Source organism: Grampus griseus, assembly GCF_964374135.1.
Source record: "Grampus griseus genome assembly, chromosome: 7".
In the NCBI taxonomy this organism is placed as follows: Eukaryota; Metazoa; Chordata; class Mammalia; order Artiodactyla; family Delphinidae; genus Grampus; species Grampus griseus.
The window spans coordinates 77499337-77521840 of NC_139001.1; the positions used below are offsets into that span (position 1 = coordinate 77499337).

The 22504-nt window shown below is 43.5% G+C and overlaps 1 protein-coding gene across 2 annotated transcripts in view; it reads right to left on the minus strand.

Annotated features, from left to right (window-relative positions):
• Positions 1–388: 388 nt before the first annotated feature.
• FMNL2 (formin like 2) overlaps positions 389–22504 on the minus strand; it is a 304250-nt gene continuing 282134 nt past the window's right edge. Inside the window, exons 16-27 of one of the 2 annotated variants that reach the window (XM_082659008.1) lie at positions 20536–20660; positions 19694–19896; positions 18031–18265; positions 16894–16962; positions 16695–16775; positions 15242–15371; positions 12747–12910; positions 11435–11536; positions 8807–8905; positions 7978–8101; positions 4354–4400; positions 389–2448 (exon numbers count right to left, since the gene is read on the minus strand). In XM_082659008.1, the coding sequence (XP_082515134.1) occupies positions 2410–2448; positions 4354–4400; positions 7978–8101; positions 8807–8905; positions 11435–11536; positions 12747–12910; positions 15242–15371; positions 16695–16775; positions 16894–16962; positions 18031–18265; positions 19694–19896; positions 20536–20660 (1418 nt within the window). In that variant the 3' untranslated portion in view covers positions 389–2409. The remainder of the gene's footprint in view (positions 2449–4353; positions 4401–7977; positions 8102–8806; positions 8906–11434; positions 11537–12746; positions 12911–15241; positions 15372–16694; positions 16776–16893; positions 16963–18030; positions 18266–19693; positions 19897–20535; positions 20661–22504) is intronic. The other variant, XM_082659009.1, reaches the window with a different exon arrangement.

The following is a 22504-nucleotide window of genomic DNA, read 5'->3' on the forward strand; positions in this document are numbered from 1 at the left end:
GCTTGGTACTTCTGTGCAGTCCACGTGTAGCCTGTGTATATATATGCAACATCCTCATTACAACAAATGTGGAGAGACGCAATATCTCACCAAAAAAGAGTGCTATTTCTCTGGAAGTAATAAATTCATAACTAGGATTTTGGAGATACTAAATCTCAACACTAAAATACTCAACACTATCAAAATCTATTTGGTTCCTACATTCCATACAGCAAGTGATCCAGAGTTTGTAGGGGGAGGGGTTTTTGTTAAAATTTACCAAGTATATTTAGATTATGAATTCAAGCAGCAAGACATACCTGTTTGTTTCTAGAAGATAAGAGTGTACATAAAACCCCCTAAAATACAACATTGAAAGACTGCAGCATATTACAGGATAGTAGTGTAAATAGTTTATTTGCTCATATGCCATGAAAAGACCAGAAAAGTAACATGAACTGCTTTTATAAAACATTTCTAATATTGCTAAGAAGCAGGCCCATTAACAGACAGAAAAGAGCATGCCAACATTATTGTCTATTTGTAGATTAATAAATAGGCAATTATTTTAACATGTTCATCAGTATTGAGCTTTGGAAAACAGCTGCTTTGTGGTGAAGGACCACCTATTTGTGTTGTATTTATGGTCAAATTGCTTTTTTCATCAAAATGAATGTTGAGTCAGACAAAATCTTGGCATGTTCTTTTTTAATGTACACATTATGAAAATGTGCTAGCAGGTGGTAGTTTAAAGTAACCTTTCTGTAAATATGCTAAAGTGAAAATGTAGTAACTGATCCCTAAAGTGTCCTTGTAGTTAAATATATATTAAAAAAAAACCCTATAAGTTAAAATAACATTCAGATTGTATAGCATAGGCTGATGCATTTTTAAACAATATTTACAATATTACCCCAGAGGCTTAGGTGGGAATTAAAGAGAAGTGTAAAAACCATAAAAAACTGCACCAATCTTATAGCAAAATATCTGTACATTTAAAAAGAGATATATAACTACACATTATCCAAGGGAAATGGGACCTTCACCAGAGTTCACATAAGCACAACAAAATAAGAAATTCAGTGGTTAAATACTATACAATAAACTTTACAATTAATATATTGATGTCATGTACCAAAAGGTAAGCCAGAAGCAGAATGTATATTATGAAAAGTACAAATTAGCTTCAGTCCAGTTTTTGACTTTGGAATGGATCAAGTGCCCTGCCAGAGAGGAAGGAAAAATAGCAGTGGCTTTGTTGGCCATTTAGTCCCATTACATATCACTTAAACTTAATCGTGATGTATTTCAGAAATTTAATTGCAATCCCCCATAAAGTAATCTTGGAAATGCAAGAATTTTTAGCTTTGATGTATGATGCCAAATAAATCTCCAGTCTACAAAAAGAAGGGGGGGGGGGAACCAACCCTGCCGATTGTCAGGATAATAAGGCCAGGATTCTAACACTACTCTGCTAGCAGAAGTAATCTTAAATGCTTGTTGCTAGAGCTAGTGAACCTCTCCCTGGCTAGCAAGGCACTGATTTCTATTCTTAGGATTGACCCAAAATGGTCCTCAGAAATCCTAATACTGATTACTGAGATGTTAATTTTAGTGCTAATTAATAAACATTTGCATTATTTTTTTAAAGCTGCCTCTAGCTGAAGAACACAGTACTGCAAATAAAGTCTTATACAACATCTGTGTGCCATCATATCGTCGCATTCATACCAATGAATGTCTCTCATAGGGCATCGTACCCCAGCACAGAAGCAGAACGTGAAACAAGAGTTGACTGATTCTGTGCCACTGCAATAACATGTTTGTACTTTGCTGGGGCTTGGTTATGGATAGAAGGAGTTTATCCTGTGACTTTTTCCTTCTTCCACGTTGCAAGCCCTTAAAAATACCAAGTTGATGGGTATGGCTGAAACACAAAATTAACTCCTTAAAAGACATGTCAGCAAAGGAAGCCCACAGCAGATGCATCCATGTTATTTACAACTTATCAGGAAACCAGGGTGGGCCATCATGGGACAATCACAATGGCAGGTAATGAATGTAATATGAATTTTACATTTTGGTTAAAAATTGAATAACACACTGGTGTAAAAAGATACCTAATCAAATCAAATCCTATTGCTTTGATTAATCTGAGCAGGTACTTCCACTTTTAGGCACTTGTTAACAAAGGTTGAAAGGAGAGCCCATCATTTTTAAATTCCTATGTGTTTGCTAAATCTGAGCCCTTAGAATATTTTCATCTATGTTCAAGGCTGCAGTTAAATGATAGCACATAAAATTCACATGGTCAGTTTCATTCACACACACCCTCTATTCATACAGGCAGGTCTCAGGTTCACATGGTTATTTCGGCACCATTAACAGAACGCAAGTTCTGATCATCAAAGCGCCGCCTGACACTTCTCCTCACCGCATCGGCTCGTCTGTATGGTTGGTTTCTAAGATCTGTGAAGAGGAGAGCACCAATAAGAGAAGTGGAACCTTTAATATCATGTTTCTAAGCAAGATAAAGGCCAGCTGGCAGCCAATCAAAGCAGCTTGTGTAGAAGAGTCAGCTAATGGGCCCTTCAAACTCATTGAGAATCTGAACCAAAACATGTACTTTGCCCTCAGTATTTACAGTCAAACAAAACAGCATGTAATACTGGTGTGATTCTGGGCTCTTTTAGAAAACTATATGAGAGACTGCTTCTGTCACTGGCCAGAGTCTAGCTGAAGTCTTATTTTGAAATGTTTCTTCCATTGGAAATAGCTATTGCTTAGTAGTTATTTTTCTTTCCAGAAACCTGAATACCAACAACAACTGCAATGAATTTTAAACTGCAAAACTAATAAAACAGACTGCCCTGTCCTGTCTTATCGGAAATTTTTACCAAGGAAGGAACTTATGCTTAGTTAGCAGACACAGCTTCTATTATTTTTATTACATTAAAATTAGCTGAAGTCAGATTTTTATTTTGCGAATTAGAAACATAATACTCAACCACTGAATAAAAGTAATCACTAAATCAAAATAACACTCCACTCCTGAACATTCTTTGCTGCCACCCAAGATTTTTTGTTTTTCATTAGAGGGGCAAGGTGGTATGGGCCCTACAGATTCTCCAATTTGTACTGCCAATGAACAGCAGGATGCCTGACAGACAACACCAAAATGCCTCGTTGAATGAATGAATCAACCACTGCACATCATTTCAAGCAGGCATTGTTCTAGAGGGATGAAGTGAGATGAACAGGATGAATTTTAGTATATGTAAGCACTCTTAGTGTGAAAGCATGCTTTCTTGATGAATAAGGCAGGTAGCCTAGCCAGCAGGTAGCCACCATTTAATGGAGTCGGGACATGGTGAAAAGAAAAATAAAGCAGGCTTCATACTTTTTCCCCTTGTTTTGTTTAATTAGTTTGTATTTCCCTTTCATTAACTTAGTATTGTTGATCTCTGTTTAGAAACAGTCTTACCTTTAGAAAGGGAAACACAAATAACAGAATTAAAACAGATTTAATCTTTTTAATCCCTTCACCTACTCAGATTGAAAATGGATGGGCCATACCTGGTCCACAGAATGTTTGGCCCCCGACTTAAATTTTTAAATACGGTTTCCTGCTATTTAAATTGGTGATTAACATAAAAGCCAAGGTTTCTGGCTTCTCTTGGACAACTGGAGGATCTTGCAGTACTGGGCCCAAATTCTAACATGGCAAAAACTGAGTGACTGCTCAGTTAGGCACAGTCCCCACCAGCTCCTGACTCATTGGAATCTGTGACTCTGCCCTACTCCTAAATTCAAGCCAGGAATAGTTTTGCATGCCCTAATCCTCTCGAGCCTTTGCTTCCTTGCCCAGAGTGGTAAATGGAGGTCAGAATTCCATTCTTGGCTAGGGATATGCAGGGACCTGCAGTTTTGTGGTTCCTGAGTCCTCTGAGCAATTAGTTCTAAGAACCCTAATCCTTCTTCAAAGACTACAGATCATGTTCCCTGGCCAGGACTTACTCTCAATTTCTTCAGATCAAAATGGGGTTAACTGAATAACTTGAAGGCCAAGAAGGGGTAAAGGGAAGGACAGCCTAGCACCCAAAGCAAGTATAATCATCAGCAAATACCCGTGCCCAAGCCATCACACTTGAGAACATGGAAGCAGACCAAAAAGTCCGAGAGAGAGGCTCAGCCTCACATCATTGGAATGTGAGGTACAAAGACTTCTCCCTGGTCAGACTCTCACCAGTATTACCCTCAGCCATAGATTGAAATCATTAATCTGCATACAGAGAGAGGAGGAAGCTAAGTAAAAAGTGATGCTTGCCAGCTCTGTGTATCCTCCACCACCGGTGTGCTAGAAGAAATCCTTACCCTCGAGTGAACATTTGGAAATTTAGTGATATTATTCTTCTTTAAAGCTAAACAGAAAAAAACAAAAACACAAAATGATGGTTAAGTAAAAATGGGATGAAAATGGAAAGCAATTCAACTTAGTGAATAACATTCCCGGGCATGTTAGCCAACAGAAGAAGAAAACAGGAGGCCATACTACAAGAGGTGTTAGAGAACACAAGGGAAGGGTGAGCATGTCTTCCCACCCAGCTCTCTGACCACCCAGATCCAAGCTGCTTTGAAGTTTGGCTCCAGAACAATAGTTCAGCAGCAAAACTGACAATAAACAGTAGCCAAGTAGATGACAGCTTCTAGCCTTGTTAATAAGTACTGGTGGGATAAGTACACTATAGAACAGGCAACAACACACCACATCCTTTGATATCTTCAGAGAAAGAGGAACATACATAACAAGTGCAATTCATAGAAGAGTTAACGCCACAAAATAAACATGTAACCAGTTCCATGTCAATCTCAGCATGGGAGTCAAACAATGGCTGTTTCACATACTCCAGTTGGAGTGTGTGCTTCCCTTGTTGTTATTCTAATCAACTGGGCACTACAGAGAAGTTTGTTCCTTATTTAACCATCAATAACTAAGCCCAGGCAATTACTTCTTGGGAAAGTTATTATTTCTGGTGCCCCCATCTTGACCAAAGGAGCAGATCCAGATATGATCTCATCACAGAAGAAATGCTCGGGGTTTGACATGGAACAGAGCCACCAGTGAAGAAGCATGAATGAGATAAGACAGTGGGAGCTCCTAAGCCTTTGTTCTCATTTCTTGCTTTGCAGCCTTGCTCCAACATGGAATTGCTGATAGCTGAAATTTGGGCATGACACTCGGAAAAGAGGTGAGTGTAAAGCTATAGATTGCCTATATCAGCTTATACAGGCTTTCTAGGTCATAAGAGCTCCCTGAGTTTAGCTTGTACCATGAGCTCCACCACACTGTGGATGATGGCTACAGACTATATAAGACAGTTAAGAGAGACCCAATTTAAAGCTGTGTGTAGTTCACAGCTCCTTCTGCAAATCATTTTGCAACTTTAGAGCACCTTGTATTCCTGAGAGTTTGTATAGCAGCTCATTTTACAATCAAAGCATGCTAAGTACAAAAAGGCTGGTTTAATATCTGTAAATCTATTCAAACACACTAAGTGCTGCATAAGTGTTAGGTATAGTAATTACTGTTATTAATGACTGTCATTTTGTGTTCAAAGATATTAGCCCCCAATTCTTAAAAGCAACCTAGTTGGTCCCAATCCTGACTCTCAAAGAAGTGTTCTATTCATCGTTTTCTGAAAATTTCTATAAGTAATTGTATTAATTCAACTCGCACACACCATCACAGCCATGTGGATTCATAGATGTATTGAAAGTGCTAGTGAGTAAGCAGTTATGACTGAAATGCAAAACCATGCAGTGTGAAGACAACATAAAATACAACATGATGGAGATGGCAATTCCATGCTAGGATGTTGGGTGGCCCTGACACACAAACAGAGGGTCATTAGGGGTCAAAAAATCTGTAGCAACCTTTTAAGAGCATCAGGTGAGAAAGAGTAATAGTTTAGTAATGGTATTCCTCAGTGAGAACAGGTTCGCAGAAAAATCGAGAGCCACGCTTGGCGGTGCGAGCAGTAAAGGGCACAGTCTTCAGCACTGCATCGAAAATGACAGCCAAACAAGACAAACAGAAGAGAGTAAGAAGCCAAGGTCTACTGCATTAGTACACGGTTAGTGCTTTGTTAATCATACCTGGGGTAAGGGTGGCAGAGGTGAGCAGGAAGGGTGTAAGGCAATATATACCCAAGTGAGCTAATAAAGCCTAGAAGAGCTACTCAGTTTTTACTCAGTCTGGGATAGAACATGGAAAATAGTCCAAGGAGAAAAAAAAATCTGCTCCACAGACAGATATTCATTTACCTCCTATGGCGTATCAGGTCAGACAAACAGAAACTGTACATTTCACAAGCCAGGTGTCGCTAAGCTGGAGAACAGACTGATGAAAATGGCACTCTAAGTTCTTCATGTGCCACGGCTGGATGCTTCTCTACCTACAAGTCAATCTTACTGTGGCCCTGAGGCTAAGCGGTGCCACCCAAGGAGATCTGTTCCTCTCCTGCTCATAGCAGAGCTGCTCCCTCAATGTGGGAGAGGCAAGGAGAGAGGCTAAACAAGGAAGCTTTATCTGGGAGCCATCTGCAAGCCACTGCAGGGTGAACACAGACACGGGCGGGCACAAATGTACAGAACACGTGTGCACCCTATGTAGACACCCATCCCACTGCGTGTGCACCCTATGTAGACACCCATCCCACTGCTTACACTGGTTTACTCTGGGCAAGGAACTCTTTATTGACTTCCGTTTTAGTGATTTATTCACGTATTTTATTTCCTTGGGTCTGAGCTGATGAAAGAAATCTGATTTGGGCAGTTGGGGATCCCTATTTCCAATGCTGACTAAGCTATTCACAAGAAATGAGAAGTCAAAAGGCTAAGAGTTATATTTTTTTAAAAATTAGGACAATTGAGGAAATGTGAATAATGACTAGCTATTTGATATTAAGGAACTCTTAGTTTTGGAGGTGTGCGATAATGGTCTTGTAGGTATGCTTGTTTGCTTTATTAAAGAGTCCTTATCTTTTGAAGATATATGTGGAAATATTTCCAGATGAAATTGTATGTCTTGGATTTGCTTCAAAATAATTCCAGAGGTTAGGGGGTGGGGAGTAGGTAGAAGCAGACGTATAACAAGATTGGCCATGAGTTGAAAACTATTCATGGGTGAAGGGTACGTGGGAATTCATCATACTAATCTCTATACTTTTGCGTAACATTTCCTACAAGAGAAGTTTTAAGTACCTTGGAAGCTGATAAACAGTATTCCTATGCAACAAATGTGAAAGGAAAGTCACTTGTAGCCACTGCCCCAAATTTTTGCCCTGATCCTTAAGAGGGAATGCAGAAACTCAGAAGAACTGGTTCGAGCAGCAGGCATTAGGCTACAACTTAATCAGACAAGAACCAATCTGGGTTAGGCACCATTCCTAGCTGAGAGAATGACCATCCCCCAACCCTGGGCTTCTGGCCTGTTGGTCTATCTGCATGAAAGCACCAGCTCCTGATTTCCTAATATCTTCACTTACTTTGAGTGCGTAAAAAGGCTTTTAAAGAGCATGTTGGAAAAGCATGTGTTGACTGTGCTTAGTACAGTATGGGTCCTGTCCATAGTAGTTATTAATCAGGCAGGTGGGTAGGAGTGGTCATGAGGGAGAAAATGGAGCATGGTGACAAATCGAAGACAACGGAACATCATTAGGAAAAGGAGCCCTGGTGAAATCTACAGGGTTCCAACGATATTGAGAAACAGAGATTTTTTTCAGAGAGAGTGTTGGGGTTCTTTGACAGGCAGTATACAGGCTACTATAAATATACTTCAAATACTAGCATGGAGTTTCTCTGTAGTTCTGGATCTGAATAAAATCAACTGAAGAACTTGTAAACCCTGGACAAAATCGGTAGCATAATCTGTAAATGGCCTAGTAACGGTGAGGCCAGTGGGATCTCCATGGGCCACAATGAGAAAATAGCCTTTACCTGTGATAATATCTTCAATGGCACCGTCTTTTCCTTCGTACACGTGTCTATTATCTTTAACTTGTCGCCTTCTTAATTCCGCAATTAATTCTTGCTGCTGCCTCTTTGATTTGTGGGAAGGAGACTGAGAAGAAAGAAGAATGGCAGAGATTAGTGGAATCAGCACCCACTGGAGGTTTGAGAAAATCCAAAATGTGTCTGAGCATTTTGTTACTAACAAGCAGCCTCCGTCCGAAACACAAACAGCACCATCCCAAACATTCTGCTCAGCAGAGGAAAACTCAGAAAGCTTCTAGGAAGAAAAGCTTTTGCACTAAAGGACGCACAAAACTGGCAGCAATGGGAAGGCTGGACACCATGGCAACAAGAGGCAGCTGGTAATAACCAGTGACTTGTTAACCTTTGGTCCAGAGGATCCTGAGGAAGAATTCTTCGACCTGCCAGCCTTCGTGGTCTTCACCTATGTTGTTTCCCTCCATAGAATGCTCCCTCCCGTTCCCAGAGAAGCCCTCCCACTATCAAGGCCAGCATCAATGGCGACCCCGTGAAGCCTTCCTGTCCCGGGACACTGAGCCGTCCAATCATCAGGTTACCCGGGACGGCCTCTCTGTGTATCCAACTGAGATTTAAGTTCCCGATCTCTATAAACTTGGAAATGCCACACAAACATGCTCTCGGCCCCATTCCAGTGACTGCTGAACAAAATAACGAACGAACAAGTGTCCATCTGCCAAGTTTCCAAGGCCTAGAAGGAAGCGGAAGGCATCCTGTGCAAATCTGGCTTTCTGGCCTCTTGACGGCTCCATCTCAGGAGCCTGGCACACCTCACCTTTGGGTCCTGCTGCTCGAGCAGAGCTTCCTGCTCCAGGAGTTTCTCCATCAGCGCTTGTTCCTGCTTTTTCCTCAGCTCGTTTTCCTCTTCTGCTTGCTGGGTAAAATCAAAAGTGGCAGAAGATTATGTCAGTGGAAATGCCAGCAGTCAAGATTTTTAGAAGCCATTCTTAGAGAGTCCTTGGTTAGCCAGGAATTAGAGTTAAGGGAAGGTTTGGAAGATCTACACTATGTGCCTGATTCTAGGTTTTGCTGTCGGTCTGTATCACACCTCGTCATAACCTAGTAGTTGAGATTCACCCCCTTCCAGAGAATTCCTTTCCTGATGGTTCTCTCCCCACTCAGGCTGCTTCTCAGCCTCCATACCATATATATCGGGGTAACTCCCCTTTTGGCAGCTCTGCTCAGTGATTTTCATGTGAGATTGTTTTTCTTACAGAATCTCTCCCCTCCCTACAGCTTCTCTGAAAGGAGGGTCTCAGATTCCTCTCCTTTTGCCCATTGTTAGGGGAAAACCTCCATTCCCTTGCCTCTTGTTTCCAGGAGCCTCACCAAGTTGACACTCCTGGGCTTTCTTCCCACAGCTCACTCATTTCCAAGGGAGGCAGTGACAAGTGTGATGAATTAGGGACAAGGAATCCAACAGGCCGACCTCAGCTCAGTCCCGCGGGGCATCCCCTCTTTTGAAGCCAGCCTCCTTAAAGCAACTTCCAATAGTCTAGCTGTGCACTGGTAAGTCATCTAATTCAGGGCCGAAGGGTAAGCTCACAGAGACACACCCTGTCCTCCAATCCAACTTTTGTCAGTAATAAAGTTTACATTTTCATCTCTGTTGCTTTTGTCTCGTTTCATTTTGGTTCAAACTTAGGAAGGGAAATGACAGATGACATCCTAAAACCCTAACATCTGCCCATCAAGTCCCTGGGTCAGTGACAGGCTGGGCAGTTATTCACTAGGTAATATGTTAGGGCAAACAGAACATCCTGCCACGTCCCTGCCTGATAAGCGCCTCACACAGCCAGCGAACAGGACCCCGGGGAGAAATGATAACGTAGAAGGAGCACCTGATGGGCTCTGACCTGTCACACCCCACAGACCAGCTTCTCTTTTTCCTCTGCTCTATGCACGACCCCGCTGAAGGGCCAGACTTGGAGACCAAACAGGGGCACTTCCCAGCTTGTATTATACAATTTAAAAACAGCATATATTTTCTTTTGAGACCTTAGACTTACAATTTATTTATTTATTTATTTTTTGCGGTACGTGGGCCTCTCACTGTTGTGGCCTCTCCCGTTGCAGAGCACAGGCTCCGGATGCTCAGGCTCAGTGGCCATGGCTCACGGGCCCAGCCGCTCTGCGGCATGTGGGATCTTCCCAGACCAGGGCACGAACCCGTGTCCCCTGCGTCGGCAGGCAGACTCTCAACCACTGCGCCACCAGGGAAGCCCTAGACTTACAATTTTTTTTAGTGAAGAAGCATGGTCCCAGCTCATACCAAGAGCTACCTTGAGTCATCTCGGTAGCACATCAGGGGACCCCAGAGCACCACAGCCAGCAGCCCTGGTGACCAGTGCTTCTTATTGCTCATGGCCCCCAGCCTCTCGCACATGGGCTTGGTGCTGTATTTGTGTTCATCCTCGCTGCCAGGGACACTTTCTTTTTGCTTGTGATATCACTGCTACACTAAGCCATGCTGAGAGAAGATGGCTAAATATCGTAACCTTGTGAGTTTCAAGTAAAAGGCCCAAGGATGGTTCTCCAATGCCATCAGATGATGGTGAAGTGACCCACTGTTTCCAATCACATGTTTCTCAAAGATGTCCACAGCCCTGCCGCATCCCTCCCCGCTCCACAATCACACTCCTCCTTCCTAGACCAACATTACCCAGCTTATACATAGACAAGCCTGGAGAACACAGATCGCAATGTCTCCTAAGAGCACTGAAGTCCCCTCATGCCCTGCCCTCCTTGTCCTCCTTTCTCAAGGCACAAATTCTTCTGACACAGATCTTTCTGGGTCACACGCTTTTTCAAGACCACGGTCCCGGATTATGTCATAGAAGGCCTCCCATTTAAAGGAAGGGCCGTTATGGGTCCAGATAAAGAAACAGGGATCAACTGTCCTTCCTAGAGTCATCTTTTGGTCCACACTAGAGAAATGTTGGTCCAGAGGCCCACGGGCCTGGGCAGAGCTACGACACAAGAAGGCTCTCCCTGACCTCAGCGACAGTGCCGCTGCCATAGGCCAGGGCTCACTCCTTCTACCCTTTACCCACTCAACAACTCCACAGGAGGCCTGGGTTTCTCAGTCCTTCAACCTGCCTGCGAGGGTCAACAGTCAACGGGGCAGCAGTGGTCCTGGATCTCACTTTCCCACAGGCAGCCAAGAGCTTTTGTTTGGGGGCTGAGCCCCCAGCTGGCCGGGTAGAGACAGGGAGCATGACGGGCTGAGGGCCTCAGGAGCAGGGCCAGAGACCGCTGTCTCGTCCTCACCACCCATATCTGCTGCCCAAAGGCACAGGGGAGGTCTCTGCGGAGCCACCGAGACCCAGACACAGCTCGAGGAGGGCACCCACTCGAGAAGTAATGCCAAGGAAGGCTTGACAGAAACCAGGCTCCTGCTTACCTTATAGGCTTTCACAAACCGGACAAAGACGGGAAAGAAGACAGAGGGTGGTGTCGTCTTGGGGTTTTCTCCAAAATACTTCACCACATCATCGAAGGCATCCTGTGAAGAAGCGAATTTCTCTTGAATGTCATTTTTCCAGCATTTGAACTCGGCACTCTGGGAGAAGAGCTGCAGCATCTCCCACAGGTCTCTGGCCTCCATCCTCCCTCACCTCCCACAATTCTCTACAGCCTGTGTTTCCTCCCAACACCCAAAGGCAACCAGAAGAATGCAACACTGCTACACTGGGACCTCCTGCCACTTCTACACACACACACACACACACACACACACACACACACACACACACACACACACAGACACACACACACACACACGAATGAGGAACTACTCCTTTCAAAAGCGTCCTAAAGCCATGGGAAGACTCCTTAAAGCCAACCCGGTTAGAAGGGACCTTAGAAGTTTGCTCAGACTCTAGATCCCAGCTCACTGCTTCAATGCTCCTTACCGTAGCCACTCACTCACTCAAGTCTCTGCTTGAACCTTCCCGGGACACAAGGAAGCCAGCCTCACAAGGGAACCATCCCACCACGTCTGCTTCCTGAGTTTCCACAACGCTCTGCCTTCCCTTCTGGTGTACAGTCCATTCTGGCTGCTTCTCAGGTGTGTAAACTTGACCCCCAGTGTGGTATAAGATTTCAAGGTCAAGGCCTCCTGGAACCCAACATACTGGGGAACACTGCTGTGCTGAGCACAGGCCTACCACACGTTGGTTGAAGTGAGCACAGGACCCACAATAAAGGGAGCCTAGGAGTGGAAGGGGAGGGGGCGGGGAGGGCCTCTAGAGAAAACGGTGAAGACCTCAAATTAGAAGAGACAATGAGAGCACAGGGGCATCTCCAGGTACAAAATGCAGAAAGATCCCCATCCCCCTTAATAACAGCTACATAAGAAATCTACCCTATGGGGCTTCCCTGATGGCGCAGTGGTTGAGAGTCCACCTGCCGATGCAGGGGACATGGGTTTGTGCCCCGGTCCGGGAAGATCCCACATGACGTGGCACGGCTGGGCCCGTGAGCCATGGCCGCTGAGCCTGCGCGTCCGGAGCCTGTGCTCCGCAACGGGAGAGGCCACAACAGTGAGAAGCCTGTGTACCGCAAAAAAAATTAAAAAAAAAAACAAAGAAATCTACCCTCAGCAGACAGAGGACAATTCCCCCTCCGCCCCCAGAGCCTGGGCCAGCACCCCAGGTGGCTTTAACGGATCCAATCCCTTCTTCTTCATGGGTGTTGGGGGCACAGACACTCACCTGTGCAATCTTGGCATCATCCTGCAGCTTCTTCAGCTTTCCCTCATTGTTGAGGATGAACTCCTTCAGCAGTGTGTTGTGGTCATGCATGGTGTACTCCCTCTTGGTCAAGTCCATGCCCCTCTGCAGCTCCTTGACGTCCAGTAAAACATTCTCAAGGGAGACTGAAGTAGAGAAAGCAATGTCCCCGTGACTTCAGCCGGGAAAGTCAAAGCCACAGTGAGTCTGGCTGATGAGCCAAGTTCTCAGTGGGTTTCTAGGGTTACACAAGGCCCTTAGCTCTAGTCTCCGGCCTTCAGTGCAGACATCCTTTAATAGGAATAATTTACTAAGTGCTCACCATCAAGCACTGCATTAAATCCTTTACCTGCACTAATTCAGTTGCACCACTAGCCCATGTTGCCAACGAGGAAAAGCAACACAAAGAGGTTATGTGGGCTGCCCTAGGTGACACAGCTAGGAAGTGGCAGAGATGGAGTTTGGATAACCAGCACGGATCCCAAATCCTGTGCTTGTTCCCAACTATTCCATTTCTCTTACTGGAGATGATAACCTATTGGTTGGCCTGTAGGGTTAGAGGTTCCTTAACTGACAGGCCCAAGAGCTTATCCTCTACCTGACTCTTTGAACTCCTCTGCATTTCTGTGGCTCTCCAGCAGGGGGTAGCATTTTACCTATTGAATTTTTAGCTGTACTGTCCACAGGGACCCAAAGCAACTCTGACCAGCTTCTTTTTGCTAAACAACCCTTCCGTGCGTCAGAAGGGGTTATTAGCACAAACCTTTCCATCTGCAGTGTGGCCACCCACCCAGAGTGGATTCACTCCTGCAGCCTCCTGCAGGAGGTCTGGGCGCCACCTCTGGCTCCCCACTGCCTGACGCAGCTCTGCACATGGATGGATTACGGAACAACGTAGCATGCTTTTCCCTCACTAGACCCACACTGTTATTCATCTTTGACTCCTCAGTGCTTAGGCCTGTGCCAAGTACAAAGCAGAAACTCAGAAAGGTTCACTGGATAAAGGAAGGATTGAGTAAATAAATGAGTGAAGGGATATGGAATCCATGTCAGCACACCTGGGCCCCAGAGTGAGAATACAGAAAACAAGTCAGCCAGAGAGCACCTCAATCTCCCCATTTTCCTCCACTGACTTTTCTGAAATGACACTTTAGGGGAATCTCATTCGGGCCAAACAAAATGTGCTATAGGAAAATTTTTTTCACTTTTTTTCTTAATTAGAATGGTGATGCTAAAGAACCCCTCATTTAGACAAAGGGAAACTTGAAAGGAGGAAAACCACTCTACCAGAAGAGAAATCCTGGTAACTGCCTAAGTAAGCCCTGAGCCCTCAGTAGGTCTGGCACGGCCTGCGCTGCACAGTCCTCTGTAGTCAAAATATCATTTCCTCCTGCCTCTCAGCCTCCTCTAGGGCTTCAGCAGCGTCTATCCCAGTAACAGGGCATCATCTCATTCATTAATTCACTCATTCATTTGTTCCCAACCATCAATTTGCCAGGAGCTAAGGAAATTATAAAGATAAATAAAATGATTATACCCATACATGAACAGGTTGCAGTGGACATGCAAAATGTTGTGATAAAATTTATTATATCTTGTATGAGAGGCTTGTATGGAATGCTCTTGAGTAAGAACACAGAAGCAGCAGCCATTTACTCTGAGGAAGGCAGAGAAAGTCTTGTCCTCAGAGATTCAATTCGCTAAGTCTGGGGTAGGTCTCAGGAATACAAATTTACAATAAACACTAGCTGCTTAAGATCATCATTTGAGAATCACAGCCTGTATCCAACTCCGAGGTCAATCTGCATCTTGTTCCTTTTTCTAGGCTAATGTTCTTTTGAGAGGATGTGGTACACTGGACAACATACCATATGAGAAGACTATCTGAGTTCAAGCTCTGTTTCTATCGTTTTCTACCCATGTGACCTTGGGCAAGGCATTTAATCTATAAAAATGTCAGTTTTTTTCATCTGTAACAGTACAGCCCAACTATCTCAGAGCAGCCGATGATTTAAACGAGAAAATGCATAACTGTCATAGCAAAGTAACAACCAAGAAGTACCGATAATTTAACTTGTGCTCAGGCTAAACACAAAATGTTTAGAACGGCCACACCTGAGCAAATGGGACAGCACAAAATCTAATTCAAGTGTTTGTTGAGGGGGGTGAGTCTCAGAGTCTCTCCTTTCAAATGACAGCAACAGAATAAAAAGGGCAACAGATGGAAGAGGGAAGGCACATGAAGCCCAAAGACCTGGATCTTTATAAAGAGAACACTGTCCTCTTCACGTCCATGTTTGTTATTGCTCCCAGGCGCGGGCAACACCAGAGGTGATGTGTTTCAGCTCAGAGGCTCTGACGTTTTAGCCTCCCCTTTGTAGAGGGGTTCTGAAGAGTGTTGTTTAAGCAGGGAAGGGTTCCCCCATGATTCAAGGCATTCATACCCAAGAGTAACATTAAGAGCTGAAATCAAGTACCTGAGGCAGCTTTCTCCACGTAATGAAGCTCATTATAAAATAGGGACACTTGGTGATATTTTTCTTTCACGACATTGGATATATAGTGCAACAGTGTTTGCTTTCGGTCCGTTGACTTTGTATCTAAGAGCTGAAAACCAAAGGGGATGAGGGTTAGAGTAACAGATGATGGGAGAGTTACCTGCCAGATGATGCTCCCCCGCTCAGGATAAATACCTGAGCACAGGTGCCCCAGAGCGGAGAGAAAACATTCCCACAGGAGAGTCAGCTCTGTTCTCGGGTGAACCAGCCCATGGATTATTAAGTGACAAGAGGACTTCCTGACCAGGGGACACGCTCAACTTTAGGGACGACTCTAAGCATGAGAGCTGTTCACACGTCTCTCCTCACGTGAACTCCCCGCCCCCACCTGCTCCACCACCTCCCTGACTTACAAGCAGGAAGACTCCAGTTTCAGTGCTCTCCCAAGTGAAGGCCAGAGTAGGAAGTGAGGCTGGAGCCGGGAGTGTGCATAGGTGTGCACAGGTACACCTATGCCATAGTCCTCACATCTGCTCAGCCCCACTTACTCCCCAACTCAAAGCAGATGTGCGTAACGTACGTACCATGGCCTTCTGGGGCCCGGAACTGTGACTAACTAGACAGTCCCTATCAAATAACCATGTACCCCCACACCGGGGGCTGGGGACTCCAACCACTGCCCAACCTGCTCCCGTGGAAGCCACGTCTGCCAGTGCAGCCCGGGGGACAGGGCTCCATAGAGCATTCTCTCTAGTCCTGTTCCTAAGTCAGGTGACTCTGAAAAGCAGAGCACCCTTCTTCATCCAGGAAAAAAAAAAAAAAATTTTTTTTAGAAAACACAGAAAAGTATAAATAAGCAGCTCAAGAAACCTTCCTAATTCCATTCAACCTCTCTGTTAATATCTTAATCTACTTCCATTCGGGTTTTTTTTCTCCATATTTTACCTAGTTAAAAATCAAACTGTACAGACAATTTATACCCTGCTTTCCTTCCTAAACACAAAATTACCTATTCCTTTGAAAACTCTTCACAAATATTCTAACAGTTGAAGAATAGTTCACCGTATTAACTATCATTACAGCATATGTAATCATTTCCCCAACTGTTGAATCTTTACACTGTTGCTAATTATTTGCAATTATAAATAAAATATAGCACCCATAATTCAGACTCCTGAGGAAAGATTCCTAGAAATGGAAATATTGGGTCAAAAGGTATGAGTATTTTTAAGGTTCGAAGTGCTTGCTGCCATATGGCGTTCCAGAAAATTTGTACCCACTGCTCCGCCCACTAGCAGAGAATCTTCATCAAAACATCCCACCCCACTTCCAAGAGCAGACTCTCTCTGCTCCAGGGCTTAATCTTTGCCAGCTGTTTTGTCTCTCATATAGCTCTTGTACTTCTTTTAAACTCTGAAGTTTAAAAACTCACCAGATCTAAACTCTGAAGTTTAAATCCATAAACTGCTCCTCGTTTACTGCTATTCATATAGTTGCCAAGGGCCAAGATGATCTGCAAAGAAAGAGAAAAGAGAAGTCCATCGGTACAGCATCCCAGGCATTCCCAGGCTGAGGAATGCAGCTGACAAGTCAGCTCTTCCATACACGTATAAGAGGAAAACTTCACTTGCCTCCAGAATTTTCTTGAGTTTTTGGGACGACTTTATAGAGACAGATGCTGCTATAATTGAGTGCAGTTGCTAGATTCCAGTCAAAGGAAAGAGGAGGGGGGGAAAAAAAGACATGTTAAAAATGAGAAACTCCGACTGAAAACTAAAACTTTAATACAGAAGAAAACAGACCTGCATTTAGAACTTAAAGCCTTAATGCTGAGATTCTATTTTTTCCTAAACATAACAATTTTAAGTTGTCCTGCTAGGTCTTAGGTAACTAGAGCATTATGTGTAAGCTCTTCTCTAAATAGGAAGTATTATCAGAACTAGCTTATCATAAAATCTGTAAGCAATGAGACTTAAGTTAGGAGTCAACAGCGTCTTCCAGGAGAACTCAATAGCCTGCCCACCGTCTCTAATCATGTAATACAATTCATATTTTTAAATCAATGGAGCTAGCCAAGAACAAAAACAAAACAAAACAGCAAAGAAATATAATCACCGTGCAGAAGTTCTCAGAACATATTTTGGACACACATGCTACTATAGTCAGTAATTAACAAACATTTATTTAGAAATAGAACTGGGAAAGAACTATTTATGATATTCATAAGTCTCTACCAGATTAATACAAAGGAACAAGCGATGGTTAGCTATTATTTCTACGTCACCACAGTGTACTGTAACAAACTTCCAAGGAAGAAGACCCCCATGGCAAATTTAACGCTTCCAATGAAAGTCAATAAGCCTGTTCACTAAAGATATGAGATGGTTTGTAGAAATGAAGTTAAATTTTCAGTCTTGGTAACCCAGCCAGAGGACTGGTACCCTGAGGAGGGGACCAAATTTGAGAAAATTATTCTCCTTGTCCTCTGTATTGAGATGTCCTTTAAAATCCAAAGGATATCTGTAGACACAGGAAATGCCATTCTCTAGGGAGAAGAGCAATATGGAATGGGGAAATTCACCGTTTTCAATTTTACTTGGCATACACAATGAGAAAAAGAGGGTAAAAATAAAAATGCCATGTCGAAAGTTCTGGGAAGAAGTCTTAGAGCCCATGACATTAAGTGCAATTCTGTGAGAAAGTTAAAAGAAAACAAAACAAATGCTATCTGTTTGGACCCCTTCCCTTGCCAGAGTTGGTCCACTCACAGGAGTCAGCATCTGAATACTTTCGGCAAAGTTCCCAATGAAGGCCATGATGGTCATCTTCTGCATGAGCCTCTCAATTTTACTGAACTGCATCATGAACCGGTCTTCATCTGACAAGTTTTCCAGGGGCTTCCTTTCCCGCTCATAGAGCCGCAGCACTTTCACCTCATTCTCAGTTGGCAAGAACCTCATCAAACACTCTACAAAGTCTACAGGCAATGTCTTCAAGTCAAATCTGAAGACAGAGGTGGACATGTCAGTATTAAAGAGAAAACCTCCTCCCCTCTCAGCCACACCTCCACCTGGTCCAGATCATGAACCACCATGTCGATGAGTTGATGCCCACAGCTGGACGATGCCTACAGATGTGAACATGCCCCTCGGTGCTGGCTCCTGACCGTGCATCAAGCACGTTCACTGGTCCTTCCTGGAAACCTGGACCTTATCACAACTGCCACGCTCAGTTTTTAGGCTATTAGTATAGCTCTAAGCCTCTAGACATCAATAGTAAATGACACCAGGTAGAAGCAGAAGGAAAGCTGAAGTCTCTGGTGGTTAAGTGGTTCAAGGACATGTTTTTTTTGGCCTGTGAAGTACTCCTAATTAAGGAGATGTAATATTATACACACAATTACAGAATATCTGATGAACTCTGTAAAAGATTTCAATTAAACCAGTAAGTCTGGGGTATTTTTTCTCCTTTAGAAAAAAATGCATCCAAATGCCTGTACTATATGATGCTTTGGCTTAAATGCATACATCCCTTGAGGGAATACTCGGTCTTTGTGGACCTATACTCCATCTGAACTAAAGAAGTATTGGCTACAGTCTCTATTCTATTCTCTGGGCAATCTTTGTTCAGCAATAGAATTACACTTAATCATCATGACAAACAAGATATGCGAAGATTAAAAACCAGAATTCATACCAGGTTGCAACACTAGAAATCAGAACAGATGATAGGGTGCACTAAACTACTAGCTTATGATCCCGGCTGAGGACATGAAACTGGAACAAATGATTTCTCTGTGTCTTTTACTCCCCTAAGAATCTCTGATCAAAATTTATGAAATACCAATTAATGATGAATTAGCTCCTAAAACATCTAATAACATCCCTATCATATTTGAAAGTCACCATGACTCAAAGAGTAGAAAGATTCTTCTAATAGAAGAGTAAATAAAATCAATGCCTTCTCTGCAGTTCAAGGATTAAAAAAAGAACTAAACTTGCTTTAAGATGCCCTGAAAGGGCTAAGGAGCAACAGGAATCGCATTCCTATTGTTACGAGTTAAGACAAGCCTCTGTCTCCTATTTGCATCTGGCATTGGGTTGAATCATTCCACAAATGCCATCAAATTTGTACTCAGTGAATCTGGATAAAATTCAGATACTCCACAGAAAACTGATATTTTCTCCCTTTTCTCAGCATCTGCAATACTTCTCTCAACTTTCCTTTTATGTAAGCATTGCTGCAGGCATATGTAAGAGAACAGACCAAGATAATAAACGATGTCACGATCCAGTTGTTATTCTTCTAAAACAATTAATTACTCATTCTAACATAGCACCCCCGAAGGTCATTTCTGGTCCACCTCTTCAGCGTTACCATTTTCATTCTAAATTTACTAGGATATAATCTTTCAGAATGCCCTGAACTTACACATGAATAGCTTTACATATTTCATCCGCGGTCTTTCCAGCTTTCCTTAAAGTTATGGCAAGATTTTTAGCCCTATTTGCTTCTAGTAATGTCACTTTGTTTGACCCCTTCTGCGTTATCTTCTGTTTGCTTGAAGAAAGATCAATGGCAGGACCTTGGGCTTTTGTCTTAAATATTTCTTCAAATTCATCTACATTTAAGTCCTGGGTTGGAGAGGAATGAAATAGGCAAATTAGATTATACTTAAAAATGAAGTCAGGAAGCCACCATTTAGACAGTTTCTTAAGCATCAAAGAAGTTACTTTTTCTACTAAGTACTGATACTTGTCTTGGGCCATGGCTTGCTCTATTTCTCTATTTGTGTCAGTGTTGTGTGACTTATGCCACATATACAGACAAAAATGTCTAAAGTAGACAACTGTTTCCAACCAGTTAACTCAATTGCCTTTCAATTACTGCCTTGTAGGGATGGCCAGCACAGACTAAAACTATCCACCAAACCAGCTAGTAGGCGTGATTACTGAGTCCTTTTTCACTTATAGTTCAATAAAGGGTTTTTATGCCCCTTTATAAATTAAGGGCAGAGATTGTGTCAGATGTACCTTTTGTGACATACAGTGAAAGATGTTCAAAACTATTCCATTTTAATGTATAATATGTTTTTAAACGTAGTTTTAGAACCACCTTACAAAACAGCATCCAATTTTATTCTCCTTTTCTTCTTTACATCAAGACACTTAAAACACTAGCTTTTATTGCAGAAACTTTCAGGTTAACACAGCACCCATTCTGGCTTTGCTGCACAGAGAGGGCCCCTTGTTTCTAACCCATGAGAAAGATACCTCCAGAATTCGCTCATCATCAATTTCATTGAAGACTGTGCCATTGATCTGATTTGGCTTCAGGGCAACCCAGTTAAAAACTGGCATTCTGAATTTCGTCTTGATTGGCTTCTTAATTTTCACAGCTACAGAGGTCAGAGAGAATGAAATTAAGATTCCACCAAAACCCTCGAGAACAATCAGACAACAGTCCTTGCAGATGACACTCTAACACTGGAGGAAGGCTAGCAAGAGGTGGCCAGGTGTTTTAAAATATGGAAAACATCAGGCAACACTGTGGCCAGGGCAACTTGAGGTCATCAATTGATACAACAGTGTGTTACAGTTGCCTAAGAGCTGGGGTTTTGCTTTTATTTTATTTTTTTAATGCAGGCAACTGGGTGGTTGAAATACAGTCACAGTGTCAGGACAATGCTTAGGACAAATAAAGAGTTGGGGAATAAAAATGATTCTTTATATTATTAGATAGCAGAGAGGGCAAATACTCTGTGTCACTTAGTTTGACACTGGTGAATGTGAAGTCGCATTCTGACATCCTAAATTTCTGGCTCTCTAACACACATTTCCAAAACAAATCTTCAAAGATGATCAGAGACTGCAGACAGTGTCTGCTTAAACCACCAGGAATGAAATGTCAAGAAGGCTGACTTCCAGCCAGAGCAATACACTCCTGTGGATGATTTCAATAATGGGGATGATATTGGCTGTTGAGAGTTATTCCAAACAGACTAAGGGCCACAAATGGCCCAAAATAGAATGTTTAAGAAGACAAAAGGGGTACTTAGAAATCTGGGTTTGTATTGCTTTCTGGAGAAGGGCCACAGTCCCCTCCCCCTCTCTTTTAAGTGCAACCTCTCGCCAGGAATCAGCTACTGCTGCAACTAGAAGGTAAGAATGCACCCATTAAAAATACTGAAAACCTCTTAATAGAGAGGAAGGGTCCCACCTTTGAGGGGATGGGGGTGGGGGGAGTGCCACCTCCTCTTACTTTGGGGAAATGAGCTAAAAAAGGCAATCCACTAAAAATTCCATTAATTAACTACACACCATAAAGAAGTCTTCCCAAACCAATTCGCTATAAATATTCACCATCTTAAGTCTGTCTCAGGGATGCCCACCACACTATTTGGGAAGGGAGGGAGAAGAAATTCAATGCAGAACAAAAGAAATGGAACACACAACTGGGCTTTTACCTGGCTGCCTGCCTTACTGAAAAAAACGGAGACAGTGCCTCTCGTTCCTCCAGAGTTACAAAGGCCACGTAAACAGCGGGAATGTCATCTGACAAATCCACACAGAAGCATGCAGGAACACAGAAACACAGCTTTTGCCAAAACAGGCTTTCCACCACCAAATGTGACACTTCACTCTCTACTACCCAACAGTGTCCATTTCTGTCCTTGCTACCCAGGAAAGCCCATGTCCTCCAGGGGACAAAGGACCAGACCTTCCTCTAGTCTGGCACTTCTGCAGAGTTGAGGGAGAAGAGGTGGACGGGAGCGGGGGTGACAGGTCAGCGCCATCCGGTTCCATCATCCCTCCACAGACAACGCAGGCCTCAGGACACTCCCTACAAGCAACTCCCTGTGCAGCCACCCTACTTTTAACTCTTTAAGCAAGATTACGTATAAGCCTGAGATCAGAGCACAGGCCAAAAAGTTCTCTTCTGAAAGGCTGCCCTGACTCTGACTGGGGAGTTGGGGGGCTGGGTCAGCAGAGGCAGGGTCTATAGGTGACCACGATACGCACCATGTTCCCAGTGTTCAAGCTACAGGAAGTGGCTCTGCGTGGGTGGGTGGGTGTTCTGTGGAGAGAACCGATCACCAGAGGAAGGGGACTAGGAAAGCAGCACCCAGCAGCTTTCCCTTGTTCTGGGGAGGAGCCTTCCTCTCTCCCTCAGGATAAATCTAAAATCCTAGGGACTTCCCTGGCGGTGGTCCAGTGGTTAAGACTCTGCGCTCCCAATACA